General features: G+C 39.4%; 1 protein-coding gene across 5 annotated transcripts in view; it reads right to left on the bottom strand.

Annotated features, from left to right (window-relative positions):
- The window catches only part of FNDC3B (fibronectin type III domain containing 3B), a 364538-nt gene that overhangs the window by 94004 nt on the left and 243740 nt on the right, over positions 1-26794 (bottom strand). For all 5 annotated transcript variants that reach the window (XM_001085124.5, XM_001085354.5, XM_028843856.2 and 2 more), the window contains exons 7-9: positions 20815-20873; positions 11184-11335; positions 7924-7983 (exon numbers count right to left, since the gene is read on the bottom strand). In XM_001085124.5, coding sequence (XP_001085124.2) covers positions 7924-7983; positions 11184-11335; positions 20815-20873 — 271 coding nt within the window. The remainder of the gene's footprint in view (positions 1-7923; positions 7984-11183; positions 11336-20814; positions 20874-26794) is intronic.

Raw genomic sequence — 26794 nt, 5'->3', positions numbered from 1 at the left:
CAAACAGGGTAGATACCATCTTTGAACTACATTTAATACTGTACACATTTATGTAAAACTATGGATGTTTCACACAGAAGCATGTATGCTAACCTTCTCTAATTCAACAAAAACAATGTTCAGGTACAGTTTAATCCATGTAAATATTTAACTCTTATACGTGAAGCCAAGACTAAAGATGTTCGTTCCGTACACTAAAATGTTTGGCTCAACACTGCAACGTATGTGCCTGATTTCTCCAGAGAAGCCATGAAGAAAAAGCACAGAACATGCTATTACAATGCCACACTCTTCAAATAGCATAAAATAGGGCTATGTTGATTTTTATCAACTTCCTATATTCCATTTTTTATATTGGGAATTTATTTTTTCAAAATTGAATATGTACTCTTCAACAACAACAACAACAACAACAACACAACAACAACAACAACAACAACAACGAAGCCTTTGCTGCCTAAAACAGATGCAAGGATTAAACTATTCACAGAGTTGGCAAATAGATATTGAGCCCTTAATTCTTACAGCCACCCTCTCTGAGGTAGGGAAATCTTACTACCCACTGCAGACAGAAGGAAACACAGAGATGAAGTAAATTTCCCAAGGCCACACAGCTAGAAATTTGGATCGATGGTATTCATCCCTGGAAGTCTAACCAGTATACGGTATTGCCTACTCCCCTTGTTCATCCTGCAATCCTGTTTCTCTAAACACCACAATCCACTTCCCTTAGCTCTACCCAGTGAACACAAACAACAGGTAAAGATAACAACATTATGGAAGATAGGTCCCAATTGTGTGTGTGATTTGCAAAGTCATTTCTCCACAAAGTCCATCATGAAAAATTCGTAGAGGCCATACACGTCAAAGGCACCAATAGATACGTCTACTTTCTACCTCAAAAGATACAAATACATGCATATTACATATTTGATCTATTTGCCCTATGGGAGGACAGCATGAGATTTGATCCAAACAAATAATTCTTATCATTAGGATCCTCTCCACCCAACCTCCGATGAAGGAAATGGTCCCTTTTGCACACACTGCAAGTAAGCATGTGATAATATAAAACTAAATGGTAGATCTGGCAAGATCATTTCCCTGTGTCAGGATGGGCTCACTGGGAGTAAGTTACTTTAAATGAATCACAACATGTTCCAGACATGGGCAGGGCTCAAGCCTGAACTTTGATACACAGAATTCTCCAACAGGTGACTCATGGATTGCATCTGACCCAAGACACGTGTGTGTGTGTGTGTGTGTGTGTGTGTGTGTGGTGGCAGTGTGCAAAAACATGATGTTTTGAAGTGTTAGAGCCACTTATGAATTAAGGGATACAGGCAATGACCATCACAAAAAGAGACAACCAGACACTATGCATTCCTAATAAAGGACTATGTCACTAACTATAAAACTGTCTTGGCAGAAGAACTGAACCTGTATCTGATTAAACCTCTTCATCGCTTTATAGGAAATATAGAGGACAGGAGAACAGTATTAAGCAACATAACACGGATGCAATCAGCCAAATTCATACTTGTGGAAGACTCTACAGGACAAACCAATTAATCTAACAAATAAGTTGCAAGAAAGAGCAAAAGATAAAGGGGAAAATGAATGGATTAAAATAAAATTTAAGACATATCAACCAAACCACATATTCACACGTTTGAATTCCAATTACAACAAACTAAAGAAACAAAATTTTCATTCTTAGAACTGAGGAAATGGAAATAGTCCCTGGATTGTGAAGACATTTCCGGTGTGTGTGATGATGGTAATATAATTTATAGGTGAAATAATATGGTGTCTGAACCTTACTTCAAAATCATCAGGGCAGGGGAGGGGTAAGTGAGGACACTGAGGTGATAAGAAGTTGAGAGATGAGAGTTCATTCAACTATTATCTACTTCTGATTATATCTAACATTTTCTGAAATAAAAAAGTAAGAATTAAGCCTTCACTGAAAACTATCTGGAGCTCTCTCATTTTTAAAACCAAACTTCTGGCTTCCCTTAAAAACTAGAGGTTTTAGCAACACTTGGCCCTTTTTTTTTTTTTTTTTTTTTTTTTTTTTTTTTTTTTTTTTTGAGATGGAGTCTTGCTCTGTCACCCAGGCTGGGGTGCAATGGCATGATCTCGGCTCACTGCAACCTCCGCCTCCAGGTCTCCCAAGTAGCTGGGATTACAGGCACCTGCCATCATGCCCAACTAATTTTTGTATTTTTGTAGAGATGGGGTTTCACCACATTGGCCAGGCTGGTCTTGAACTACTGACCTCAGGCAATCCACCCGCCTCGGCCTCCCGAAGTGCTGGGATTATAGGCGTAAGCCACTGCGCCTGGTCTCACTCGGCCCTCTTTCCTGCACTGTAGTAATGAGCTAAATCTGTGGGCAGCTCCCTGCTTTAGATGGAGCAGGTGCTGAAAAGTTTGCTAGAGTCCCCACCATTCCTACTGTCTCCTCAGCACTGACACTGTTTTTCAGCTGACCCTTACCCAACCCACTTTAGCTGTTTAGGTACTCTGCCTCCACCCAGTAAGTATGTCAGTTTGCAATGACTGGGCATTTGCCTACAAATGCAGAGTTATACCCAGGCAGGTCAGGTCCTAGATATTCACAAAAACAGCTGCCACCAAAAATCCATCTAGAAAATAGAGCAGAGGGAGGGAAGCAGGGAAGCAGGGAAACAGCCTGCAAAGTACTAGCAGAATGCAGTCAGTTGTCTGGGGAGAGGTAAATTTGGTCTTAGTCAAGTTCTTTGGGATTCTTGGAGTCAGCAATCCATACCTCCTAGGCTGGGGAGTCATGAGTGATGGAGACTCCTGGTGGCCAGGCTGGGAGGATGACAGTGGGGATAAAAGTAAAAGAACCTGATGCAGGTTAGAAATTTGAGGTAGTTGAAAACAGATAGTTGTATGGGCCAGAAGGAGTTAGTTATTTTTCTTGCCTTTAATCTTAAACAATATTATGGTAAGGGGTCAATGCTTTTCACACATAATATTTTGTCAGCAAAGGAAAAAAGATCTATTTTGTATGGCAATATAAGTATGCTGCATATAGTACGAAAGTTGGCACCATACTTAAGTATCCCTTGATTACATCTGTCAATTATAGTTCAGTAAAGGGACAGTAACTTACTGTAATAGTGACTAGCAACATTTTTGCCAATAACTTCTATAGAAAAGAAAAATCTCTGCTAATGATGCTACATTTTAAAGAATACTGCAATATATTTTTTTCACATAATGGCAATGAGTTTTCCATAAATATCATCATGTGAAAGGACAATCTGGAGAATACAGTCAGTTTCTTGGATTAAATAAGTCAGCAAACAGTTCAGTTTTTGTTGCATTTATCTCAAGAAAAGAAAACATTTTTCTAACAATATAATTAATCTTGTTTTCATATTTGTTTCAGCTTAAATCCTGGTGAAATGCTTAGGAAACAGGTGCTCCAAGAATTTCAGAAATATGCCTCCAACTTTTTCTAGCACGATGTAACATACTAGGAGCCACAATTTCTGGTCAATAACATGTATTTTATAATCCTTCACTGTGCTTGTCAACCATATTTTTGGAAATGTTTCACTGCACAATTTTTCTGGGAAATGTCATTATATGATATCATCTCTGGGCAACTTGTTTGCCAAATTGTTAAGGAGGATGACTAGAAAACTGCTTCAAAATTTTCATGAAATTGCTATCCATTCCTTCACTCAAATTCCTGATTATCCTATCACTGATAAAAATATAAACTGTTGACTACCACAGTAAAATGGTCATTGTAATGTCATTATTAATTATAGAACTACCAATTAAAAGACAAATATATTTTTCTGGCAAATGCATATACAGCATACATTTGTGTATGTATAAATATTTATTTGTATAAATAAGTGTATGTATGTATAAATGTTCATGTTTGTGAAATTACATATTTATATATAAGTATTTAAAATATAATGTAATTTATTTACATTTTGGATTTTTCTCATTTCTCCACACAATCTCTCATCTCTGTCTCTGTCTCTCTCTCTCATGCTCTCTCTCTCTCTCTCTCTCTCTCTCATACACACACAGAGACAGGAGATTTTCTATTAGTGGCTTTATACAATACATAACACAATGCCCTTTAAAGAAGCACTGAATAACCTTGACGATTACAAATGGATTCTTTTGAAATACTGTATGAACACTAAACCAAAACAATTATTTGTGTTAAGAATAGGGTAACAAATATGAAAGTGATTTTAATAAAGATCCTTTAATAAAGGTCTCCCTAAATTTTGCTAATCAATGTGTGCATCAGAGAGGGGTATTATCTTCCTCAATCACCACTAGGAGATTAGGAGAAGAAAAGAATAGTGACTGAACAGATGTGTAAGAATCATACACAAAAACTCATAGGAAAAGTGGAAAAGGAGAAACATTTTGTAAACCTGAAATGTCTTGGAATATAATTTTCCATGTGGAATCTGGCTCAAATGGCATGACAGATGCCAACTGAAGCAGCCACAGGCATGTGAGCTACAGCACTGTCTAATGGATGCCACTCAATAAATAAATTCCCAGTAACAGTGAGTTGGTGGCAAGAGCTGTTCTGGCCTAGTAACTGAAGGCAAGTACCAGGCAGTTAAATGACCGGGCTTCATGACTGAGACTGCTATTGAAAAAGAAGGTTTGTGTGTCTGATGGGTGAACTCATGCAATAACACTAATATGGGGGCGAGGGTGGGTGGGGGGAGTTGAAAATGAGAAAAAGCATTACATGAAGATATCAAGCAATCAATGTGAATAAGATAGACTCAGTGTAGCAAAACAAAAAGTAACAAGGAATATAAGAACAGAAGTCTAGGTGAGACTTCAGTACATGATTTAAGAAAGAAATCTTACACTCTTAAAATGTGCAATATTAAGAATTGGAAGAAAAAAATTTACCTTGTTTTGTGCTGCTAAAACAAATATCTCAGTTTTCAAAACTGGCTCTACAGACTTCCATCACTTTCTAAATTGGTAATGCACAAACAAAAATGGCAATGAATTTATTTATTTACTTATTTAGAGACAAGGTCTCTCGCTGTTGCCCAGGCTGGAGTACAGCAGCTGCAATCAGGGCTCACTACAGCCTCAACTTGTATCATTAAGTCCTTTTTATTTTCAGAGCGTGAAAAAACTGCAACAAGCTTGGGAAAACCAAAAGGTAGTACTTATACATGACTTTACTGGTCTAAAATAGCTTTGCACATATATTTGCTCTCATCCTATTTTCCTGAGGCTGGTATTATTATCATTCTCATTTTATAAATGACAAAACAAGACCAAAGAAGTTTCAATGGCTCGCTTAAGCACACACCCTTAGTAAATGACAGAGTCATTAACTCCAAGTTGCAAGCCATGTCCACTATGCATCATGCTGCCTCACCGAAGCAATTCAAGGCAGAGGAAGTTATGTCTAAGTAAGAGTTGCAAGTGTTAAGATTCTTCTCTAGCTTAAAAAAGAAAAGACTGTAAAAGGAAAAAGAACGTATGATCTACATGGACTGTGCATCAGGCAGTGCACGAAGACTAAATCTGGACTAGAGACATTTTTATTAGGAGAGAAAGGACGTTAAAAAAATATGAAAATTGACCATCACCAAGGAGAGAGAACTTCCTATCTTCCTGGAAAGCAGAGAGGTAGAACAAATAACAGCTGGTGGCACCCTAGGTTGTACGTGTTTGGTGTCACACGTGTGTCAAATGACAAATGCAAGGAGTCCCAAATGTGTCAGGAGAAAGTCTAAACCCAAGGCCCCTAGATGGTAACCCCCTCATACTCCCATCCTGTTCCTTTTGGGGAATCCATTAACTATTCTATCTGCTCAGGAGGTCAAGATGTTCACAGGTTTTGTTGGGAAAAATAGCTGATGAGCAAGTGCTCTCAAATTTACCCTTTGTAATAAGTGTTAAAAAAAATAAATAAATGGAACAACAGACAGGATGGTAAATAAAGGGAAGGCTCTTCATGACATTTAAGTTTCTGAAAAAGGATATTGTAAGCTCATCAATGAGCAGGAAATTAATAAAGTAAACCTTTACTAACCACAGGAACAATAAACTGTTAAAGTACGGAGCAGAAAGAAACATACGTTAACAATGAATAATAGATAACATTTACATGACTTTAACATTTTCTGGTTTGTTGTTATACTGACCATTTTGAAGAATGGTTAAACCATTTCTATTATCATCTTAGCTTCACAAATTACACAGATCTTCTTGTACAAAGCGTGTGAAAAGTTCAATATGTTTGGGCAGAAGCTAACTGACTCAAAATCCAAAGTTTTGATTAAACAGGAGGAGATGGCTGCAATAGAGTTCATCTAAACAATATGATAACTAAGCAGATGTGCGCTTTAAGCCTTAATGCAAAACAATTTGCTCTGATATACATTGCTTTAACCTTATTTTTAAGAACTCATGCAGTTAATAAGGTATTACATCCTCAACACACATCCTTGCTTTACTACCTTTTTTTAACTGAGAAAATCATGGCAGAGCCTTCTATGTGACTTGACCAAAGTTGAAACAGCCAGTTCACGGCAGAACCAGACTCGCACTCAAGCCTCCTGATAATTCTCATATGCTCTTCCTACTAGACTACCTTGCCTCCAACCTCATGCTGAAATCACAAAGAAACTAATGATGTGAATTAACCTTCGGAAAGTATAATAATAGATGCATATTTCTTTTCTTTCTTTCTGAGACCAAGTCTCGCTCTGTCACCCAGGTCAGAGTGCAGTGGCGCAATCTCTGCTCACTGCAAGCTCCACCTCCCGGGTTCACGTCATTCTCCTGCCTCAGCCTCCTGCCTAGGTGGGACTACAGGCGCCTGCAACCACGCCCGGCTAATTTCTTGTATTTTTAGTAGAGACAGGGTTTCATCATGTTAGCCAGGATGGTCTTGATCTCCTGACTTCATGATCTACCCGCCTCGGCCTCCCAAAGTGCTGGGATTACAGACGTGAGCCACCGCACCCGGCCAACAGATGTATATTTCATGCTTACAATTTTATTCTGCAATCTTTACGTATGCATATATAATTGAAAAAAAAGGGAAAGTGTGTTGTTGTACATCCAGTTAAACAAAACTACTTTCTGGGGAACTTAAATATTAAATAAAATAAAGATTAAAAAAAATTTTTTAAGTGTTATGGGTCATATTCAGACCTGCTTATTGGCAAATGAATGGATGGATGGATCTTTAAACAATCAGATGGTCTCTCTAAAAATTCAGATAACACTTTCCTCCTTACAGATCTGTGGTTGGCTGGGTTTCTTCCTAAAATAAGCTAGCCCTACCTTCCAGAGTAGTCACAGTAGAGATTCCAGAAAATCACAGTAGAGATTTCAGGCTACACATCATACCACATGGGTTAACTGTTTTGCCAAATTGAGTTCATTCTCGTCAGAGATAATCTGATGCTTGTATTACTTGCCTTTTTCAAAATCTACTGGCTTTTAAGGTTTAATGGTGTGCTTGCAATAAGGAAAGGGCTTCTTTAGTCATTTGAATATACAGTTTATATGATGGTCTATAAGAAACACTGATATGCCCAAGGTAAAAAAAAAAAAAAAAAAATTCAACTGTTTTATAGAAAGAAACTGTTAAACCATAGTCCAACAGATCTTAGAAGACCATGTAAAATTACTTTTAAAATGATTTTCAGTGTTTAACACCTAATTTTCTGTTCACAGAAGCACTTCTGTGTCTTCCCAGTTACTATGGTCTTGAGAGTCAATGAATGGCCCATGAGCCATGGTACTGAAACTTACAGCAAGGTAAGCAACATTCACCAAAAACTTAAAAGGGGGCACAGGTTTTTGCTTTAGCCACCTGGATTCTCCAATACAGTTTGGCTCTTATGTCCTAACTCACCTCACATGATAATCTGTTGCTGGTCTAAGATCTTTCAGGTTACATTCTAATTCTTCTCCACTGTAAAGAAAAAGCATTCATTAGTTGCTAATACCAGTTTCAAAAGCAAACGAGATTTGGGATTTGGGTGTCCAGTAATGTACTGACAATAATTCATGAACTATTATGTCAGATTCCACCATAAACCAGAAATAAACTTTCTTATTTGATATTATTATCTGTTTGGGACTAGAAAATCAGGTTCCTTTTAATGATGCCATCTTAGATCTTGAAAATGGCATAGTTAACTTACTAATAAAATTCTAAAAGATCTTATCACTTCTTACAAGTAAATACATAAAAGTAACTAAGTAAGCAAATGAATGAATGAACAAACTAATGAATAAAAATGATCACGCCAACTGTTAACAGAAGGCACTTTCCATACTTACCTTGGCAGGAACCTGAATTATCTCAACTCTGGACTGTCTTTAACAAAAATCACAATCTCACTTCCTCACTTACCAACGCACCCAACAAATAGCTCTCTTAAATAAAATAAAACCATTTATATACTAAAAAATTGCAACTGAACTTCAACTTAAATCATGAGGAAGTAACCAACACAAAATAAGGAATGTTTCATTGAAAATTTTTAAAAAGGTGAAAGGTGTGTGGGCATGTGACTTATTTTGTGTTCTTCAAAAATATCAGTGTCATAAAAGTGTAAGAAATACCGTGGAAGTGTTCCAAATTAAAGAAGGCTAAAGAGACATGACAACTAAAGGCACTGTCTGACCCTAGACTAGCTCCTGAGCAGGAGGGGGTGGAAAACTGCTCAATTTTTCAGAATAACAGGTATTATTTATGGACCAAGCGACAAAGCTGGAATATAGACAACAGATAAAGTATTATATCAATGTAAGTTTATGAAGTTGATAATTACACTGTGGTTCTTTAAAAAAAAAAAATCTTATTTATAGAAAATATCCTGAAGGATTTTGCAGTAAGGGACCATTACATATAAAACTTATGAAAAAAATATGGATTGAGGACAGAAAGAGGAAAAGAGGAAGGAGGTCAAATGATAAAACAGAGTATAAAGTTAATAACAACTGAATGTGGGGATGGAGTATACATGTATTCCTTGATTTCTCTATTTTTGGGACATCTTTTAAGTTTGAAATTATTCCAAATAAAAGGCTGGGTTTTTTTAAGTTGTGAACTGGAAGTTGTATCCAGACCTTGCCTGAAGCTCTTTTGTTTAGCCTACATTGTATCTTTTAAAATATCTTGCATTTGCTCCATTAGTTTAGTAACAGGGAAATTTGTACAATAATTCAGATTTTCAGCATCTTTTGAAAAAAAAATTCAAAGAATCAGCAAATTTTAGCAACAATCGACTTAAGGCTGAGTGGCGACTGTTTTTCGATGGCAACAGGAGCTCTCCTGTTCACCTCATTTTCAGCCTTTCCACTTGCTTACGTATGCTACCGGCCGAACCTCTCTGGGCATTTGAGGCTCTAGCTCCTGCCACCAATGTTCATCTTGCATGAAAAGGCTCTATCCACAGTTGTCCCTCAGTACATACAAGGAAATCAGTACCACGACCCCACCCCCACACAGCGTATACACATACTCGAGTCCCCAGTTGACCCTGCATATCCACAGGTCTCACATCCTGTGAATATTGTTCTGGTCTGCATGTGGTTGACAAGAATCCGTGCAGTTGAGACCTGTGTTGTTCAAGGGTCAACTATATCTGCTCCTTGCCAGGCATGGGGGAGATGGCACTCTGTATTTCTTTTTTTTTTTTTTTGAGAGGGAGTCTCTGTCACCCAGGCTGGAGTGCAGTGGCGCGATCTCAGCTCACTGCAACCTCCGCCTCCTGGGTTCACGCCATTCTCCTGCCTCAGCCTCCCTCCTAGCTGGGATTACAGGTGCCCGCCACCACGCCCGGCTAATTTTTTGTATTTTTAGTAGAGACGGGGTTTCGCCGTGTTAGCCAGGATGGTCTCCATCTCTTGACCTCATGATCCACCCACCTCAGCCTCCCAAAGTGCTGGGATTACAGGCGTGAGCCACCACGCCTGGCGGCACTCTGTATTTCTTTAAAGTTGATACTAATTCTGATTTTTCAGGCTAGAATAAAATGGTGGTGAGCCAGAGTTAGGAATATCCTAAATACAGTGGGGAATCCCTGGAGTGTTATCAGAAGGGCAGTGATCTGGCCTGATTTTGTTTCTGCAGTGAGTTGGCAAGGTTGTAGAAGAGCAAGAGTAGGGGGTGGAAGACCCTCAAGAGACTCCTGAGGGCATCCAGGGAAGACAGTGGAGGTAGCCTGGGTAGCAAGAGGAGGACACAGCAGCCACAGGGCTTGCGTCCTTAACCTCTGTCCCTCTTTGCTCGTCAGGAAGACTGTGGAGCAAGAATTAGGAACAGGAAAGGGGAAGATACGGCTCTGCGGCACTGATGCAGTAGGGAAATAGGAGAGAATACAAACATCTCTGGCAGAAAAAGTGAGGATTGTGTGACCACATTATTACCCTGGGCATGGGCAGTCACAGGAGGGTCCTCTCACAGGGAGGCCAAACAAGCAGTTAAAACAAAACTGACTTTCTCATTTCCTGCTCTGCAAATCTGAGTAGTGCCCAGTAATTACAAAGAAGAAAGACATGGCCCTAAAATTGTTCTCACATTTAGAACACAGTTATCAATCTTTTGAATGGTCAATACCTGGGAGTCCACAGAGCAGAAGGGGCTAATCCCTTCTCTGTGAGCTAAACTTTTGACCATTTAAGGCCTCGAAATGAAATGTTTTGAAGTATCTTTATTACAGGCTGGAAACTATTGTGGAAGGTAAGAAATAGGGTAAAACAGAAGGAAACATATTGCAGAACTTTAAAAAACAGGGCTACAAAAAGGTCTGCATCTGAAAATAGAGAAGTCACCTTATAATCGCTCAATGTATAGAAAAACTAAAAGTCATAATCGCCTTTTGCCGACAGACATTAACAGAAAGTTTTCTTTAATACTCTACTGACAGCAAATATAACCAAGTGATGTATTTTACCCATACCTAATAGCTCTATGCTACTCATTTCCAAATAAGAATTACTCTAGACACAATGATTTCTTAGCATAATAATTATTACTAAATCTTAAAATAAACTAAAGGAAAATTTACCAAGCCTGTAAAGTTTTCCTTTGTTTTCCATTTTCCTTCACAACTCCAATTTTATAGTTTAGCAGCAAAGAAAAACAATAGAAACATACACAACCTGTAAATTATCTTGTATTTTCCATCTCGTCCTTTGTCTGATAAGGCAACCTCATAACTGTAGGGGAAGGAAAGACCACTGTGGGGTCCACAGGAAAGTCCGACAGGGGGAGCCCAGGACAACACAACTGCTCTCGCCTGAATATTAGAAACCTGCGGAAGAGAAACGTGCGACACAAGTATTCAAATCCATTTTACATTTTCAGAATTATTGGTAGTGGCATAAAACTGGCTCAAAGTTAATCCAAAGTAAACTAGTTTAATTATATTGAAAGACGTCTTATATGGCGCTCTCTTTCAAAGTCCTGGTGTCCAAAATATGGTTCTTGCAATGCCAACCTTCATCCAAATCCAGTGCAATTTGCATTCTGTCCTCCATAAAGTAAAATAATGTCATGTGAGGGAATTTTTTTTTAACATAAGTAAAAACCTGAATGGAAGGTTTCTACGTTATGTGGAAGAAGCCATACCCACAGGTACTCGGATCTGGTTTCAAGCCTTGCATGGTGTCAAATCATTCTTCAAAGCTAATACCTTTCCAAAATATCCCTTGAAGTCCTGCAAATTCCCAGGACAACCCAATGGGTGGAGAACTGGAACCAAGGACCAGGCTGATATGGGATTAATATCATTATAGAAGTGGAAATGCTTCACCATTCTAAGCTCTGTTTTTATACTTTTGGTTTAGCCTCTGCTTCAGACTTCAGTGGAACCGAAGACTCTGAGACTTAAAATACCCAGAACCTTCTTAAAATACTATTGTGAAGCATGTTTTACAAAATCTACTCTATCTTTCAGAGGTGTTTATGAGGACTAAGCTCTGGCTGACCACAGCTATAACCTGTTTATTGATAGACCCTGCATGGGCTTCCTTCCTGATATGGTTTGGATTTGTGTTCCCACCCATATCTCAGGTCAAACTATAAACCCTAGTCTTGGAGGAGGGCCTGGTGGCAGGTGACTGGATCATTGCGGCAGACTTCCCCCTTGCTGTTCTCCTGACGTGAGTTCTCACAAGATCTGGTTGTTTAAAAGTGTGTGGCACTTCTCCCTTCTCTCTCTCTTCCTCCTTCTCAGGCAACGTAAGACATGCCTGCTTCCCCTTTTCTTCCACTATGATTATAAGTTTCCTGAGGCCTTCCCAGCCATGCTTCCTGTACATCCTGCAGAAGCATGAGTCAATTAAACCTCTTTTCTTTATAAATTACCCAATGTCAGGTAGTTCTTTATAGCAATGCGAGAACAGACTAATACACTTCCCTTCTCTGTCTCAGTTCCCTTGTCTCCAACCAGGACTTCCTGGGCCATATCCCCACAGAAACTATTTGCACTCAAACCTTTTTTTAGAGTCCTTTTCTGGAGAAACTCAACTTAAAATATGATCTAATTATTTAAAATAAATCTAAGAACAAAACTTTAATGCTGTAACTTTCTAAAGGCTATTCTATTGCTATCTGGATATTGGTCTGGATAGCATATTAAAAACAAACAGGACTTAATACAGATGCTAAAGCTTAACGTTCACAAAGACTTTATAGCTGTAGATTATTAGGCTGTAGATGGAGACAGGTAAACTGTTCAGTCCCTTTTTTTTCCCTTCTTCCATTTTTGTCACATCTGATCTATATAAAGATTATTAGAATTATTAAATACTTGAAATACAAATAATAAATATGGAAAATGAAGATAGAGTCTCTCTTCAGTCCGTCCTTCACTACATTTTTAGTGGAGATCACTTCACACTGTTTATTCCATATAAATAGAATATCATGATATATTTAGCCAATTACTTAGTCAAACTCCTGCTCATCCTTAAAGACCCCAGCCCAGCCTCACCACCTCCCAGTAGCCTTCTCTAAATTATCTCATGCAGCGTCACTCCTCCGTGTTCTACAGAACCTTGTGGATATTGCTAGAATTGCTAATCATGTTATGGCCTTTGTCTACCTCCCTTGGGCTTTGAGACTCCCTAAGGACAGAATCCAAGTCATATTCAACTGTGATCAGCGGTTGGTTAGTAAATGTTTGCTGAATAAAAAAATAAAAGGAAATAAGATAGTCTAAGTTTCTGCCATAGGCAACACAGAAGATGGTAGGCTGGTATTACACATCTCTGGAAAACATCTGAGGAAGATTGCTATGGCTCCAGACTAGCAGCTCTCTTCTCCACCCCTCCAATCCACCTGCACCACAATGCTGTTACCGCCCCCCTCCAGGATGCTGGCCTCTCTTATGCCCTCTCTCATGCCCCTGTGACTTAGCTTTTAACTCTCCTACTTTCTTGGCTTTAACCAACTTCTCTTGGACCCAGTTCAAATGCCTTGTTTATTCATTTAATGGTCATACTTCACCCTGTGAGGGGCTGTGTGGACACAAAGATGATGAAGGTATGATCTTTGGCCTCAAGGAACCCCAACCTGTTGAAGACGGACAGGTACCTGAGGGGACTCACGGTAGATATACTGAACACAGAGGGACTCTTAGGTTTCCTGAGACTGATTCTGGACAGATTTCTGTACTGTCTGCACTGTCAGATTCAATCACTCTTCTTTGTACTTTTGCCATATTTTCCGTCCCTGCATTTGGTGCATGTTACATTAGAGCATTACTTGGTTATTTGTATGTTGTTTCTCTACCTAGATTTTAAGACAGCATTTCTAACATACAACAGTATATCTGCTCAATTTCTTCACATATCATTAATGAGTAATCCTGAGGTATTTGGTGTTATATTTGATTTTTAATGTGGGAGATAATTTGTTACAAAGAGTTTAGTTTCTTGGGAAAAAAGGAGGCTCATAAGGTACCAGAAAACACTCAGCCAAGGTGGTAAGTGGCTGCTTTGCACCCAAGAACACAGAAGACAGTAGCACTGATTCTATGAATGGTGGTGTGAAGTAACACCATGTCTCAAAATAGCTCAGTCGAATGCCAACATTCTAGATACCAAACAAATATCCATAAAGTCACATCCTTTTAAACTCTACCTTTTATGTCAGCTATGACAACTTTACTTTTTTCCCTTAGAACTTGGTTAAATTATTATTTACCTGAACAGAGAAATACAACACTTGAATCATCAACTAAAATAACATTCACTTTTTCCTTAGAGTGCCTAAGCAAGCCTTCAGGATGTACACTGTCATCGGCATGCAATGCAGATGTTTGTGGAAATACATTTTTCCAATATGCTAGCCTATCAGAAATGCAGTTTGACAACTCAGCATCACTCTCAAAAGATAGTGGTTTCTGTGAATTCTTTCCTTGAGCGAAGCAGCCAGACACCCAGATCATGATGATGTTCTGGGGCCAAATCCCTCTTGTCCTCCTGCTCTCTCTCTTTCATTGACTCTTGGACTGAGGGTGCCCTTGTTTAGGCAATGGAATCAGGAGAAAAAGATCACTTGGTCTCCATTAGGACTTGGAACTTGTTTCCACTTAAGGCTGTTTCCAGAAACTGACATGCTGTCTTTCAAGAGAATGTTACTTGAAGGTGAATTCTCAGCACTAGACATATTTACTCCAAGTGTCCTGGGAAGTAATGCTTTAATGAGAGATTTGGAACTCTAGGAACTCTATCTGGGTTCATGCCTATTTCAGAGCAACAACACTCATATACAACCTTCACATTGCAAGTCTGTGTGTGCTGAAACTTTCTTGCCAGCAGTGACCACCAAGCTTAACTAGGGCATGGCTAATCTGATCATCACAGTGATCACCATAGCTGTTGTTCTCCTCACCCCTCAAAAAAGTTTAGAAGCCATAAAGCTAACTGACTTCCTGATATTTAATTAACCTACCATAACTAGAAAGTCAGTCTCCTTTGATGGTGATAAACGTGGTAACTTCTAGTTATAAAACTATTGGACAAGGTGCAATCTGACATTTGTTTCTGCAATAGTAATATAAAGGGGTCTGTTGTATAGGTTACTAGTATACATCTGCATATGAATTATTGAAACTAAACTGCTTTTGAGCACCTTGAAGGACTCATGAAATTACTTCCTACTACTAAGTGGTCACATACTGATTAGAAATCATTCTTGTCTATTTATTAAATGTAGATTCCAATTTGAAAGCAGTTCAATAACTGCTATAAAAGGGTCTGTTGTATAGGTTATTAGTGTAAGTCTGCATATGAATTATTTAAACTAAACTGCTTTTTAGCACCTTGAAGCACTCATAAAATTACTTCCTACTTCTAAATGGTCACATACTGATGTGACCATTTCTAATGATTAGAAATCATTCTTGTCTTGTTTATTAAATGTAGACTCCAACTTGAAAGCAGTTGTTCTGTATATGTGTATATAAGGAAATTATAAAACTGCATTGTCCTGTAGCTATTCGATATGTAATCCATAGCTTCCTTTCTCCTTGCACCTTCTCTCCTGTTCATCCCAGTATTTTAATACTATTCTGTAAAATTTTCTATTTTTTTCTGAGATTTTATTATTATGCAAATGATAGTACTTGGATCAGAAACACCATTTATTCTCGCAGCTACTAAATTGTTTCTTTTACGTTCAAAAATATTTCCTTGTACATTGATAGCTTCTAAATTTGCTCTGGCCTTTGGATTTAACTATGTGGGAGGCCTACTAATCTAATTAAAGAGTACACTAAGGAAATATTACCACACAAATACTGGCTTCACTTCTAAAGTATCATCATGAGAAACACCACCACAAAGGAAAATAAATGAAAAAGGAAAAGGTTAAAGAAAAAGGATACTCAAATCTAAGAATTTCACAGTCATCTGTTTTTATGATTCCTTAAGTGCTAAGAGCCGCCTATGTGCTCCCAGATGCACTACTGTTTATCTTTCAAGGGACTGCTTCTTACAGGGGAAGTGTTCCTCACACGTCAGTTTACTCGCTTCTGGAACCGACAAATCAATTGTTTCAACAAGCTAAACATTCGCGGATAGAAACAATGCAGAACCGCAATTCCAGGTTACATTATTTATATCCTGAAAATAAACAGCCCACCAGTCTATGGGAGCACCACCACCAGAGAAGGTCAGACCACATTAGGCTTGAGATGGCTGGCTAATTCCTAAGCCACTCAGAATAATACCTGGCTTATTGCTCTGTCACAGTGGAGGCTTGCTCAATTCAGGGTGCCCAAAGTTCTAGAAAGATAACTGGAATCCACAAGTACTACGTATTGTTCTGCACCTAAATAAAATCATCTGCAAAACCTCAAAGCAAAATATATGCCTTTTATTTAGAGGTGCTACCAGTTGTGGCTGAAAGGAACAAAAAATTAAATAATCCTCTTTACAACTGTGTGCCCAACTTTCCATGGCTCTGCTTCTTTCCCTGTCAGATGGCCCGATACCTCTCCTTACCATGTCAGAGCACAGAAGTTTCACTTTTGCTTAGCGATATGCTACAGACTATAAATACTGCATTCTAAGTACATAATTGACTTCTCAGATAGTCGCTATAGGTAGTATTTCTTATCCTACCTTTCAAAGATGAGGAAACTGAGGCACAAGGAAACTACGTAACTTACCCAAGGTCACAAAGACAGGTAATAGCCAATGCAAGTCCCAACCCAGAGTGCCAGATTGCAAAGCACAGGCCTTCCCTCTAGTGGCTTGCTGCCTTATACACTGGCGGAGGCGCATCCTGAGGCTGGCCAGGCTTCAGGCGTTTGTCCCACCTGCCAGAACCCAGCTACAGTCACACAGTTATTCGGCAAACATCTGTTAAGGGTTCACTATGTGTCAAGAACAGTGCTAGGTATTCGGAGCAAAAAGTTAAATAACACACAATCACAAACAAAAACTTCAGAAGAAAAGGCGTACGAAGAGGAGAGAGAGAAACTGCATAAACAACTAACTGGGTTGGGAAGAAACAGTGGACTGTCTCAGGCAAGAACGCTTCTGAGGATCGGGAGGGGAGTGTGGTAGGTCCCCAAAGATGTCCACATCCTAGTCCTTGGAACCCATGAATATATTACCTTATATGGCAAAAGGGACTTTGAAGATGTGACTAAGTTAAGGCTCTTGTGAAGGGGAGACTTAACCTGGATTATCTGGATGGGCCCAGTATAATCACAGGGGTCCTTATAAGTGAAAGAAGGAGTCAAGACAGTCGGAGACAGGCATGTGATAAGGGAAGTAGAAGCTGGGGGAATATGGTTGCTGACTTTGCAGACAGAGCCAAGAGGGGAAAAGGCAAGAAAACAGATTATGTCCCAAAGCCTCTAGAATACAGCTCTGCCAACACTTTGATTATATCCTAGCCAGAGACATTTTGGACTTTCTGGTCTCTAAACCTTTATGACAATAAATTTGTACTGTTTTAAGTCATTCAATTTGTGGTAAATCATTACAGCAGCAATAGGAAACATACAGGTGGAGAGAAAGAGAAGTTGTTTTAGTCATGTGCAAAAGCAGGAGGCACGAACAAGCATGGCACTCTTCATACAAACTCCCCTTGTCTGCTATGCCTTCAGCCCAGGTAACCCGGATATATTTACACTGCCATCCAGAGAATCAGACATGCAGGGTGGTTAGCACCAACCACCACCCACATGCTGGCAAAGCAACTGTGTCCAGAGACGCCCACTTCCTATCAGGTGATTTTCATCCAACTGCTTAAAAGGTAGGGTGTAGTATTTTGGCAAGTTCAAGCCTCACTGTTAAAAGGGCATGAGATATAAATGCTGATCTACAGATCTTTAATGACTCTGGAGTGTGTAACTACCTGAGGCTTTGTTTCTATTCACCTCCAGAAAGTTTCTCAACCCGCCTTTTCCAAACCTAGAAAGATAATGTGCTGCTTATGCTGCAGAATTAACAACTCCAGCTTTACAGGACTAAGGAGACTCTTCAGCTGTATTGACTATGTCTGTGCCCATCTAAGCCATGCTGATATGGAAATGTTATCTTTTGACTGAATTTCTCACCCAGAAGCCACTTCAAAGGTTTGGAGGAGGGTAACGAGACAGAATGGAGTCCAGGTAAGCTGGCTGGCTCTGCAGACAGGCTGTTACCTTGTGGCATTTACCTGAGTGAATTCGCCAGGTCCGGGCCCCTGCCCAGTGACTCAGACAATCTAGCCCAGTTATCCTTGACATTTGATATCAATTCTAATAGGTTATAGTGCCATATTCTATCTCTAGAACGGCTCTAGTATCTGTCCCCTGCTTCCTGCCACACAGATATTACCACCTAATTCTGACTCCCATAGCCTTTCACCAGGACTACAGTAGTAGATTCTAACACTGCTCTTCCCTGCGTCTCCCTTCTTCTCACTCCAACTCATCTGCCAACTGTTTGATCATTCTGAAAATGCAGCCCTGATTCCAGAGTCAGACTTGAATGTCAAACTATAAGACTTATGGAATCAGATATATACAATCAGATTGCCAGTTAATTGATTCATAATGAGAAACAGAAGTATCTGGTAGATTAGACAGCACTGTCAACCTGCCTCACATACTTTCTCTCTGTTGTCAACAAGGAAGTCAAATTCTCAAAAGGCTACTAAGTGAGAACCAAATGAAAACAAGGGGAGTCATCTACCTGATTCAAGGGCCTAAAGGCAGTAGGCTCTGAGAAGCCAATTCTCTATGATGGGTGCAGAACAGCCTGGTCAGGCTGTCATGGGTAGAGCTAACATCTACGTGCTTCTGTAGCCAAGCCATCCTTGCTTCCAAATGATACCAACAAAAGTTCTCAGATGACGCTTCTACCCTATTATATTTTACAACACAGCTACTTAAAAAAGCCTATTAACCTGCCGTAAAACCTCAAAAGATTAAATGCCTAATAAATACTGCATCAAGAAAAAGGACCAATGAATCTAAATATGGCTTTATCTTGCTAGAGCCATCTCACCCTCAAGAAACAGAGATTGTGTCACTTCTTCAGCGCAGCAGTGACTAGCAATATCTGAGAGAAAGCACTATGTGCATAAACATAACTAAGAAGTGACTATGACGTTCCGAAACTACATTTGGGACCATGAGTGAACCTGTTGCTCTGCCCTCTCTCTGATTATGATTCCTCTGTTTTCCTCGCAGAGTTTTCTTCTCTACTACACTATAAACATAAGCTTTTTCCAAGATTCTGCCCTCACGCCTTTTCCAATCTCTCTCCCTTATACTGCACCCGCTGTCTGCAAAGCTATCATCAAATCCTACAACGTGAGTATCATTGCTACACATGTGATCTCCCTGTCTTGTATCTTGTTCCTCCGCGCTCCTCAGCATCGGCCTCCCAGACATTTGTGACCGCCCGCTGTATCTATCGTTCCAGATTCCCTGACAGTGAAACAAACTCAGCATGTCCAAGAATGGCACTGAAGATACAAAAAGGACAAAGATGTGAACCCGTTCTAGAGAAACCACAGGTTACCAGGAAAGACACAGAAACAAGTAGATGCAGTACAATGTATTAAATACAATAGCAGAAGTCCATGGAGGGCACAGCAAAGCTGGGGGTAGAGCCTCCCACTTGATGGGCATGGACAGCAATCAGGGAGGCGTCTTAGAGGAAGCAATTCTTGAGAGGAGGCATTGAAACCTGAAAGCCCAGTTATCCTTGACATTTGATATCAATTCTAATAGGTTATAGTGCCGTATTCTATCTCTAGAACAGCTCTAGTATCTATCCCCTGCTGCCTGCCACACAGATGTTACCACCCTAATTCTGACTCCCATAGCCTTTCACCACGACTACAGTAGTAGATTCTAACACTGCTCTTCCCTGCATCTCCCTTCTTCTCACTCCAACTCATCTGCCAACTGTTCGATCATTCTGAAAATGCAGCCCTAATTACATAAGTTCTTTGCTCAAAAACCCCCAGTGGCAGCCTGCTCCTCACCAAAGTAAGTACAGACTCCCCGCACCCCGCCCCCAAACAGCAACACCCCAATCCTCTACAAGTGCCTTATTATGCCTGTTGGTCAACACACCTCCAGCTTTCAGGTTGTCAAACTCAACTATGTACCCTGAAGCATGTTTGGACTCTTCTGTTAAAAAGCCTCAGTATTTGAAACATATGCAGAATCAAGGTTTTCCAATTCAGCTAGAAAATACTCCAAAGAACTCTGGCTCTAATCTGAGATGAAAGGCTGGATCAACATTCTGAATTTTTCACTTGAATTTCAAAGCACCTGGCAAAATCAAAACCTCACCACTCCGACCATTTTCTTTCCTGCCATTGCACCCAATGTTCTGGACTTATTTTTCACAGCTAATAGTTAAATATCTTTTTGAAGTTTACTTGGAAAAATACTTGGGATTACTGAGGTTTTCAAAAATTATTATTACTACATTTATACAGGTTAAAAAAAAAAAAAAACTACCAAAAGAAAACTGTAGACTAAAAAGAGAGAGAGACAAAAAAGAAAGAATCTTTGGAAAGAATATCTAACTGCATTCAGAACACCTAAATAAAGACATTTCAGTGGATTATGACTACACACAGAAGGCCGCTGTTCTATGTCTCATGCTCCATTAATAACTGAACTGAACACTATTTCATAGTTGATGAGTAATCTGCAAAGGGAAGGAGCCCTTTTGCTTACCTACTGTGTGGTGGAGGGGAAAAAAAGCACATTTGAAATACTTTAAAAAGTGTCATTTATGCTGAGAAATCCAGAAGACATACCTGTGGTTTCTCTATTCCCGAAAGAATGTCTTGCACCCTCTTTACTTCCAACTCATATTCTGCATTGCGAAAAAGAAAAAAGGAAAAACAATACCATTAGAAGGCAGTAAGGTTGTCAAGTTCCTTCCCCAAGGCCTTTTAACTAGAGTTATCATTAAATCCGTTGCCTGTTATCACAAATTTTTGGTATTACAAATGTTACCAGGAAAATCAGGAATGAAGGTGTCTTTGGGGAATGGAGTTTCACTGTGGTTCACTGACTTGCCACTGTATAGTTTTAAGTGTTCACGATGTTAACGAGATTAACACAGGGTTCCATTTTAACATTTAATAATCTAACAGGCAACAGAGAATAGGTCCTAAGAAGGGCAAGTGGAGGGACCAAGGTACCTGGAAACTGAGAGTAAGATGTGGTTGAAGAGACAATGGTTACTCCATTTGGGGCTGTGAGCTCAAATTTTTGAGTTGTATTTTTACTTGTTTATTTACTTGTTTTTACTTGTTTACTTAAGTTAAAATGTTTACATTTGATGGGCAGTCACTGGGGTGTTTAAGAAAAGGGAAAGATAAGATCTTTTGAGCTTGAAAAGATGTGTTTGTCTTCTGTGTGAACAATGAATATAAGGAAGGTAAGCAAGGGAGCAGAAAGACCAGTCAGGGATTGCTGCAGTGGCCCAGGCAAAGGATAGGATAGACCTGGCCTGGGCTAGAACTGAGAGTAAAGACGGTGAGACAGGACTAGTTGAGGAGGTATGGGTGCTGAAGGACTGGATGTGATGGGTAAGAGTGAGGAAATGCGACACACCAAGGATAATTCCTAGTTTTTGGCTTGCTCAACTGGATGGATGATGGTGCCTTTTAATCAGATGAGGTAAATGGGCATGTTTTTGGGGTGGGGCATAATTAGATTTTAGAAATGAAAGAATAGTGCTTGGATAAGAGAGTACGAGGTGGGAAGCATGTGTACAAAAAAAGACAAGTAATAGAACTTAAACTTAAGAATCTGCAATTTGTTAGAGGATCTTCTTGATTTTCACAGTGGGCTTGATGGAATCTAATTTTGAGTTTATAGCAGACTCCATTTAACCTAGTTCATGAGCTAAATGCTAGAGGGATATGATCACTAAGACATATGTCCCTGCCCCCAAGATATTTCAAGTCTAGTGGAGGGGAGGTGGAAAGAATGAAACCAAATAGGCAATTACAGTGCCTTGTAATGGGTGCTATAGTAAAGATAACCCAAAAGAGGGCATCTGAAATGGTTTTCCAGGAACCAGCATTTAGCTGAGCCCTGTGTATAATAAGCAGGCACTTGGAGGGGAAGGGGGATGTGGACCTAAGGAGTGAGAGATGGGCTAATACGCCCAGCTCTGCACAGACCTGTTTGTCCTTATTGTTCAGGTCTAATCTTAAAGTCATCTTTTCAAAAAATCCCACCTAAACTGCTACACCTGACCCCAGCCTCATTTCTGTCACTCTTATATCCTATTTCCTTATCAATTATCAAAATCTGAAAAGAATTATCTTGCTTATTTGTTCGCTTATTTCTGGTCTTTCTTACCAACAAACATAAGATTGAGGAAGTCAGAGACACCACAGGGTCTAGAGTAGGCAAATTTTTTCCTAAAGGATCAAATAAATATTTTAAACTTTGTGGGCCACATATAGGTCTCTTGCATATTCTGTTTTTTGTTTTTTTTTTCATAACGCATTAAAATGTTAACAACCTCTTAGTTTGTGGGCCATACAAAAACAGGCTACAGGGAGACTATATAGTTCAGTGACCCCTGCCCTAGGACACAATCACCATTACCCGCAGCACCCAGCATAGGCCATACACGTGCAATGCTCAATAGACACTTCCTGACTAAATAAATGAACAAAGTCTATATTAAAAATACCAAAAACTTGTAGTTGGCACCACTCCAAACTTAAAAAGGATTTGTTCCTTATTTTTTTTCCTGTTGTGTTCTGTTTAGTAGGACATGCTACCTTTAGTCTGGTGAGAAAAACAAATGGGCTGGTGGCAATATGATGTTTTTGAAAACTGCAACCTTTTAAAAGAAAACCCACATTCAAAAGACCAAATGTCATAAGCTCATTTATAACTATGTATTCATGTTAAGATATAAATTGTGTCCATAAACCAAAAGTGGACATACCCTCACATTTTCTGGAAGCCTCTGCTAAGTAAACTGTAAATATTATATGATCTCAAAAGTTAACTGTCGGTTAAAAAAAAATCAAAACAAAACATAAGCATAGTCACAATAAATGAACTGGTTCCGTTGTTAAAGACAACGTGTTCTCAATTTCTGGTTATTCTAGAATTTGAAGGACCCTATGGTTTCAAACACTCACATAGCTATGTTCAAACAGCCAGTTGAAGGAGGTAACTGTTTCCTCCTGCTATGAAGAAGGCATTTAGATTTTCTTACAAAGGCAACAAGTCAGACCCTATCCTTGGAGTAATAAAAGTGTAGAAGAGGGACAATCACCAACTCAACACAGAAAGAAGGGAAGAATTAAAGGGATCAGAAAATAAAACATCCTCAGGACTATGCACTAGAAATACACTATAAAAGAACGGAGTTAAAACAGGATGCTTTGTCCCACACAAACTGGAAAGCCCCTCCCACCTTGCTTTCAAACACACATGGCAGAAGAAATGGCTATGCTTTTAACAGAAAAAAAGAAAAATTAGAGAAAGAGGCTAGATTAAAAGGAATTTAAAAAAAAAAAAAAAAAAACTGTCCGAAATCAAAAAGATTGAATTTCAGGTAAAAGCCAGAAATACAAGGGAAAGGTCCTTCAAAGATAAAAACAACTTCCAAAGAGAGGTCAGGACTTGCCTTGTCTGTTTGCCTTTCATTATAATCACAAAAACTGACATTTCCTGAGCACCTACATACATGGTGGTCTATGCATCACCACCTTGCTAATTTTTACAATGTCCCCTGCAAGATGGACACTCTCTGCTCCATTTCACAGTGGTGGACAGGAACTTATGCCTACTTAGCTCATCATGGTTCTCATCTCCGGTGCTGGGCACACCATTCGTAGGTGTCTTTGTTGACTGAGGAAGGAAGATAAGGAACAAATGAGGAAACTGAGGCTCAGAGAGTAGATGTGATTTCTCCAGGGCCGCAAGTCTAATACATGGTCCCAAAGCAAGTAGAACCTTTCTGTTGACTGTATCATGAAGAGTTCAAAGAGATCTGGGGATCCTGAGGGAGAGGACATTGAGAAAGAAAACACGGGGTTGACACTGGTGGGGTGTTGGCCTTGAGGTAGATGGGAGAAAGAGAAGGCAGCAGAGGAGACCTGCTCAGTCCTATGGGAAGGTTTATGTTGGTTTTCTTGTTTGCTTTTAACTTAGAAAAGGTTGTCAAATGAACAGGGCAAAGGCCACCTATCTGCAGGGAATGTATATGAGAAAAGGAAGAATTTAAAAAGTGGGCCTTGAATGGGGCCAAATAAACAAAGGATTCTGAGAAGATAAAAAATAAAAATGGCAGGGCATGGGGAGGGAAGGTAGTGACAATGCAATCACTGCCCTATCGTGTCTGGTCACTAGCTCCTCATATTAGGAGAAACGTGGTACCAAGGCCAGATAGAATTCTGTCTTCTTTCAAGCTTCTAATTGTAAATATGGGTAAAAAGAGAGAAAAATACACTTACACCACATTTATTTAACACTTTTCCATTTGTGCTGCCACAGACTAAGAAGGAAAAGGTAAATAAAACCCGGGCACACAATTTGCACCAAACAAGAGTAAAAATAAAATCTGTTTTAAAGTGACAGTTACTTCCCACATAAACAATAAACTCTTGTACAAAAGCTAACAGTGTAGTATGAAAATGTCAAAATTCACAACTCTACGACCTAAATAAGTGAGTTAACTAAGCCCTTGGCCTATCTCTCCCTAAGCATGATTTAAGTGTGCCTCGAAGTCAACTGAATGACCACTGTTTCCATAAAACAGTTTCAGAGCCCAGCTGTAGGAAGACTGTATGTCAGAGTTTGGATGAAGCCATTGTTTGGTGGCATGCTTTCTTTTTTTCCTTTTTTGTTCTTTTTCTCTTGTCTCTCTCATACACACACCTCCCATATTGTGAAGGAAAGAAGAATAACTAATCTCCTCACAAAAATAAGCAAACAAAACAAAAAAGAATTCTGCTGATTTGCCTTTAGGATATCTTTTTTTTTTTTTTTTTTTTTTTTTGAGACGGAGTCTCGCTCTGTCGCCCAGGCTGGAGTACAGTGGCCGGATCTCAGCTCACTGCAAGCTCCGCCTCCCGGGTTCCCGCCATTCTCCTGCCTCAGCCTCTGGAATAGCTGGGACTACAGGCGCCCGCCACCTCGCCCGGCTAGTTTTTTGTACTTTTTAGTAGAGACGGGGTTTCACCGTGTTAGCCAGGATGGTCTCGATCTCCTGACCTCGTGATCCACCCGTCTCGGCCTCCCAAAGTGCTGGGATTACAGGCTTGAGCCACCGCGCCCGGCCGGATATCTTTTTTATTCAAGCTGAAAACTCTGTCTTGTTTTAATTTCTTCCCCTCTTAAGAATTTGGTATTTGGTGTGTGCCAACTAAACAAGAGATTGCCCCAGATGCAGAAACGCAAGGTTCTGGTGCAAGGTCAGAGGACAAGTTTCTTATTCTTCATTCTCAGGGGCTATTTTTCACCTTCTGGTGTGCAGTAAGTAAGTGAACTCAGACACAAATCGTGTAAGCAAACTTTATATTTCTTATTCCTCACACTGAAGCAGCTAAATAAACAGATCGAAACCATTTTCCACCTGATTCAACCTTGCTGGTGATCACAGCTGCGGTGGATGAACATGAAAACCATTTTCTACATTGCTGCCTTCTTAGTAGTTGAATGGCATTAGCTGGGCATGGTGGCGCACACCTGTAATCCCAACTACTCAGGAGGCTGAGGCAGGAGAATCGCTTGAACCCGGGAGGCAGAGGTTGCAGTGAGCTGAGACTGTACCATTGCACTCCGGCCTGGGTGACAGAGTGAGACTCTGTCTCAAAATATATATTAATTAATTAATTAATTAATAATAATAATAAGGCACTCTTGGATAGTGTTTCAAACTGAGAAGGGATATTTTGTTTTGCAGATATAGGCACATTTAATGATAGGAAAGTTTTTGAAAAGGAGCTAAGATGGGAGCCTCTAATTCAAACATGTCCACAGTCAGCTGAGAACTAGTCTATCTGGAAATGCTAAAAAAGGAAAGGGGGGCTCAGCTTAGAGACACAAGTCTTTCCTTTTCCCTAAAAGCAAATCTCCTACACCAAGGAAATAAAGCATTTTTTAGTAAAGGGAAGGTTGAAATGAAAACACACAAGCAAAGTAAATGTTTTTTTTTAAAAGAAAAGAAAAAGAGAGAGAGAGAGAGAGAGAGAGAAAGAAAGAAAGAAAGAAAGAAAGAAAGAAAGAAAGAAAGAAAGAAAGAAAGAAAGAAAGAAAGAAAGAAAGAAAGAAAGAAAAGAGAGAAAGAAACCCACACACATAGAAGGAAGATGTGTCATGTGAAATTTAAACTTTCCATAAATAATGGTTGTCATGTTTGCTCCAAAAAGAAACCCAAGTTCAGACTGTTTGAATAACTGTTAAGACCTAAACTAATTAAAATATCCTCCTTTATATACATAATGTACTTCTTTGGTTTATTTCACATTTTTTCCTTCTTAGAAAAGAAATACAGCTACACGCTTAGCTACTAGCTATAGAATGTATTTCTGGTTGTAACAGCTCTATCATTCCAATGGGATGACATCAACATTATTTCTCTCTAAATCTTCTGTCTAGTTCTTATCCACAAGGCTCATTTGTAGATATGCCTGTCATAACATCATATGCTTTCTCAGATCTGCCAAGGAGCTGACATAGCTACTCTGTTTAACAAATCATGTATAACGAACTAGGGGCATGGAAAATGTGTGGCTTCTGATCATGTTCATT

This window comes from Macaca mulatta, chromosome 2, assembly GCF_049350105.2.
Source record: "Macaca mulatta isolate MMU2019108-1 chromosome 2, T2T-MMU8v2.0, whole genome shotgun sequence".
Taxonomy (NCBI): Eukaryota; Metazoa; Chordata; class Mammalia; order Primates; family Cercopithecidae; genus Macaca; species Macaca mulatta.
The sequence above is the reverse complement of the archived record's forward strand: the minus strand, read 5'-3'. Positions and strand labels throughout refer to the sequence as shown.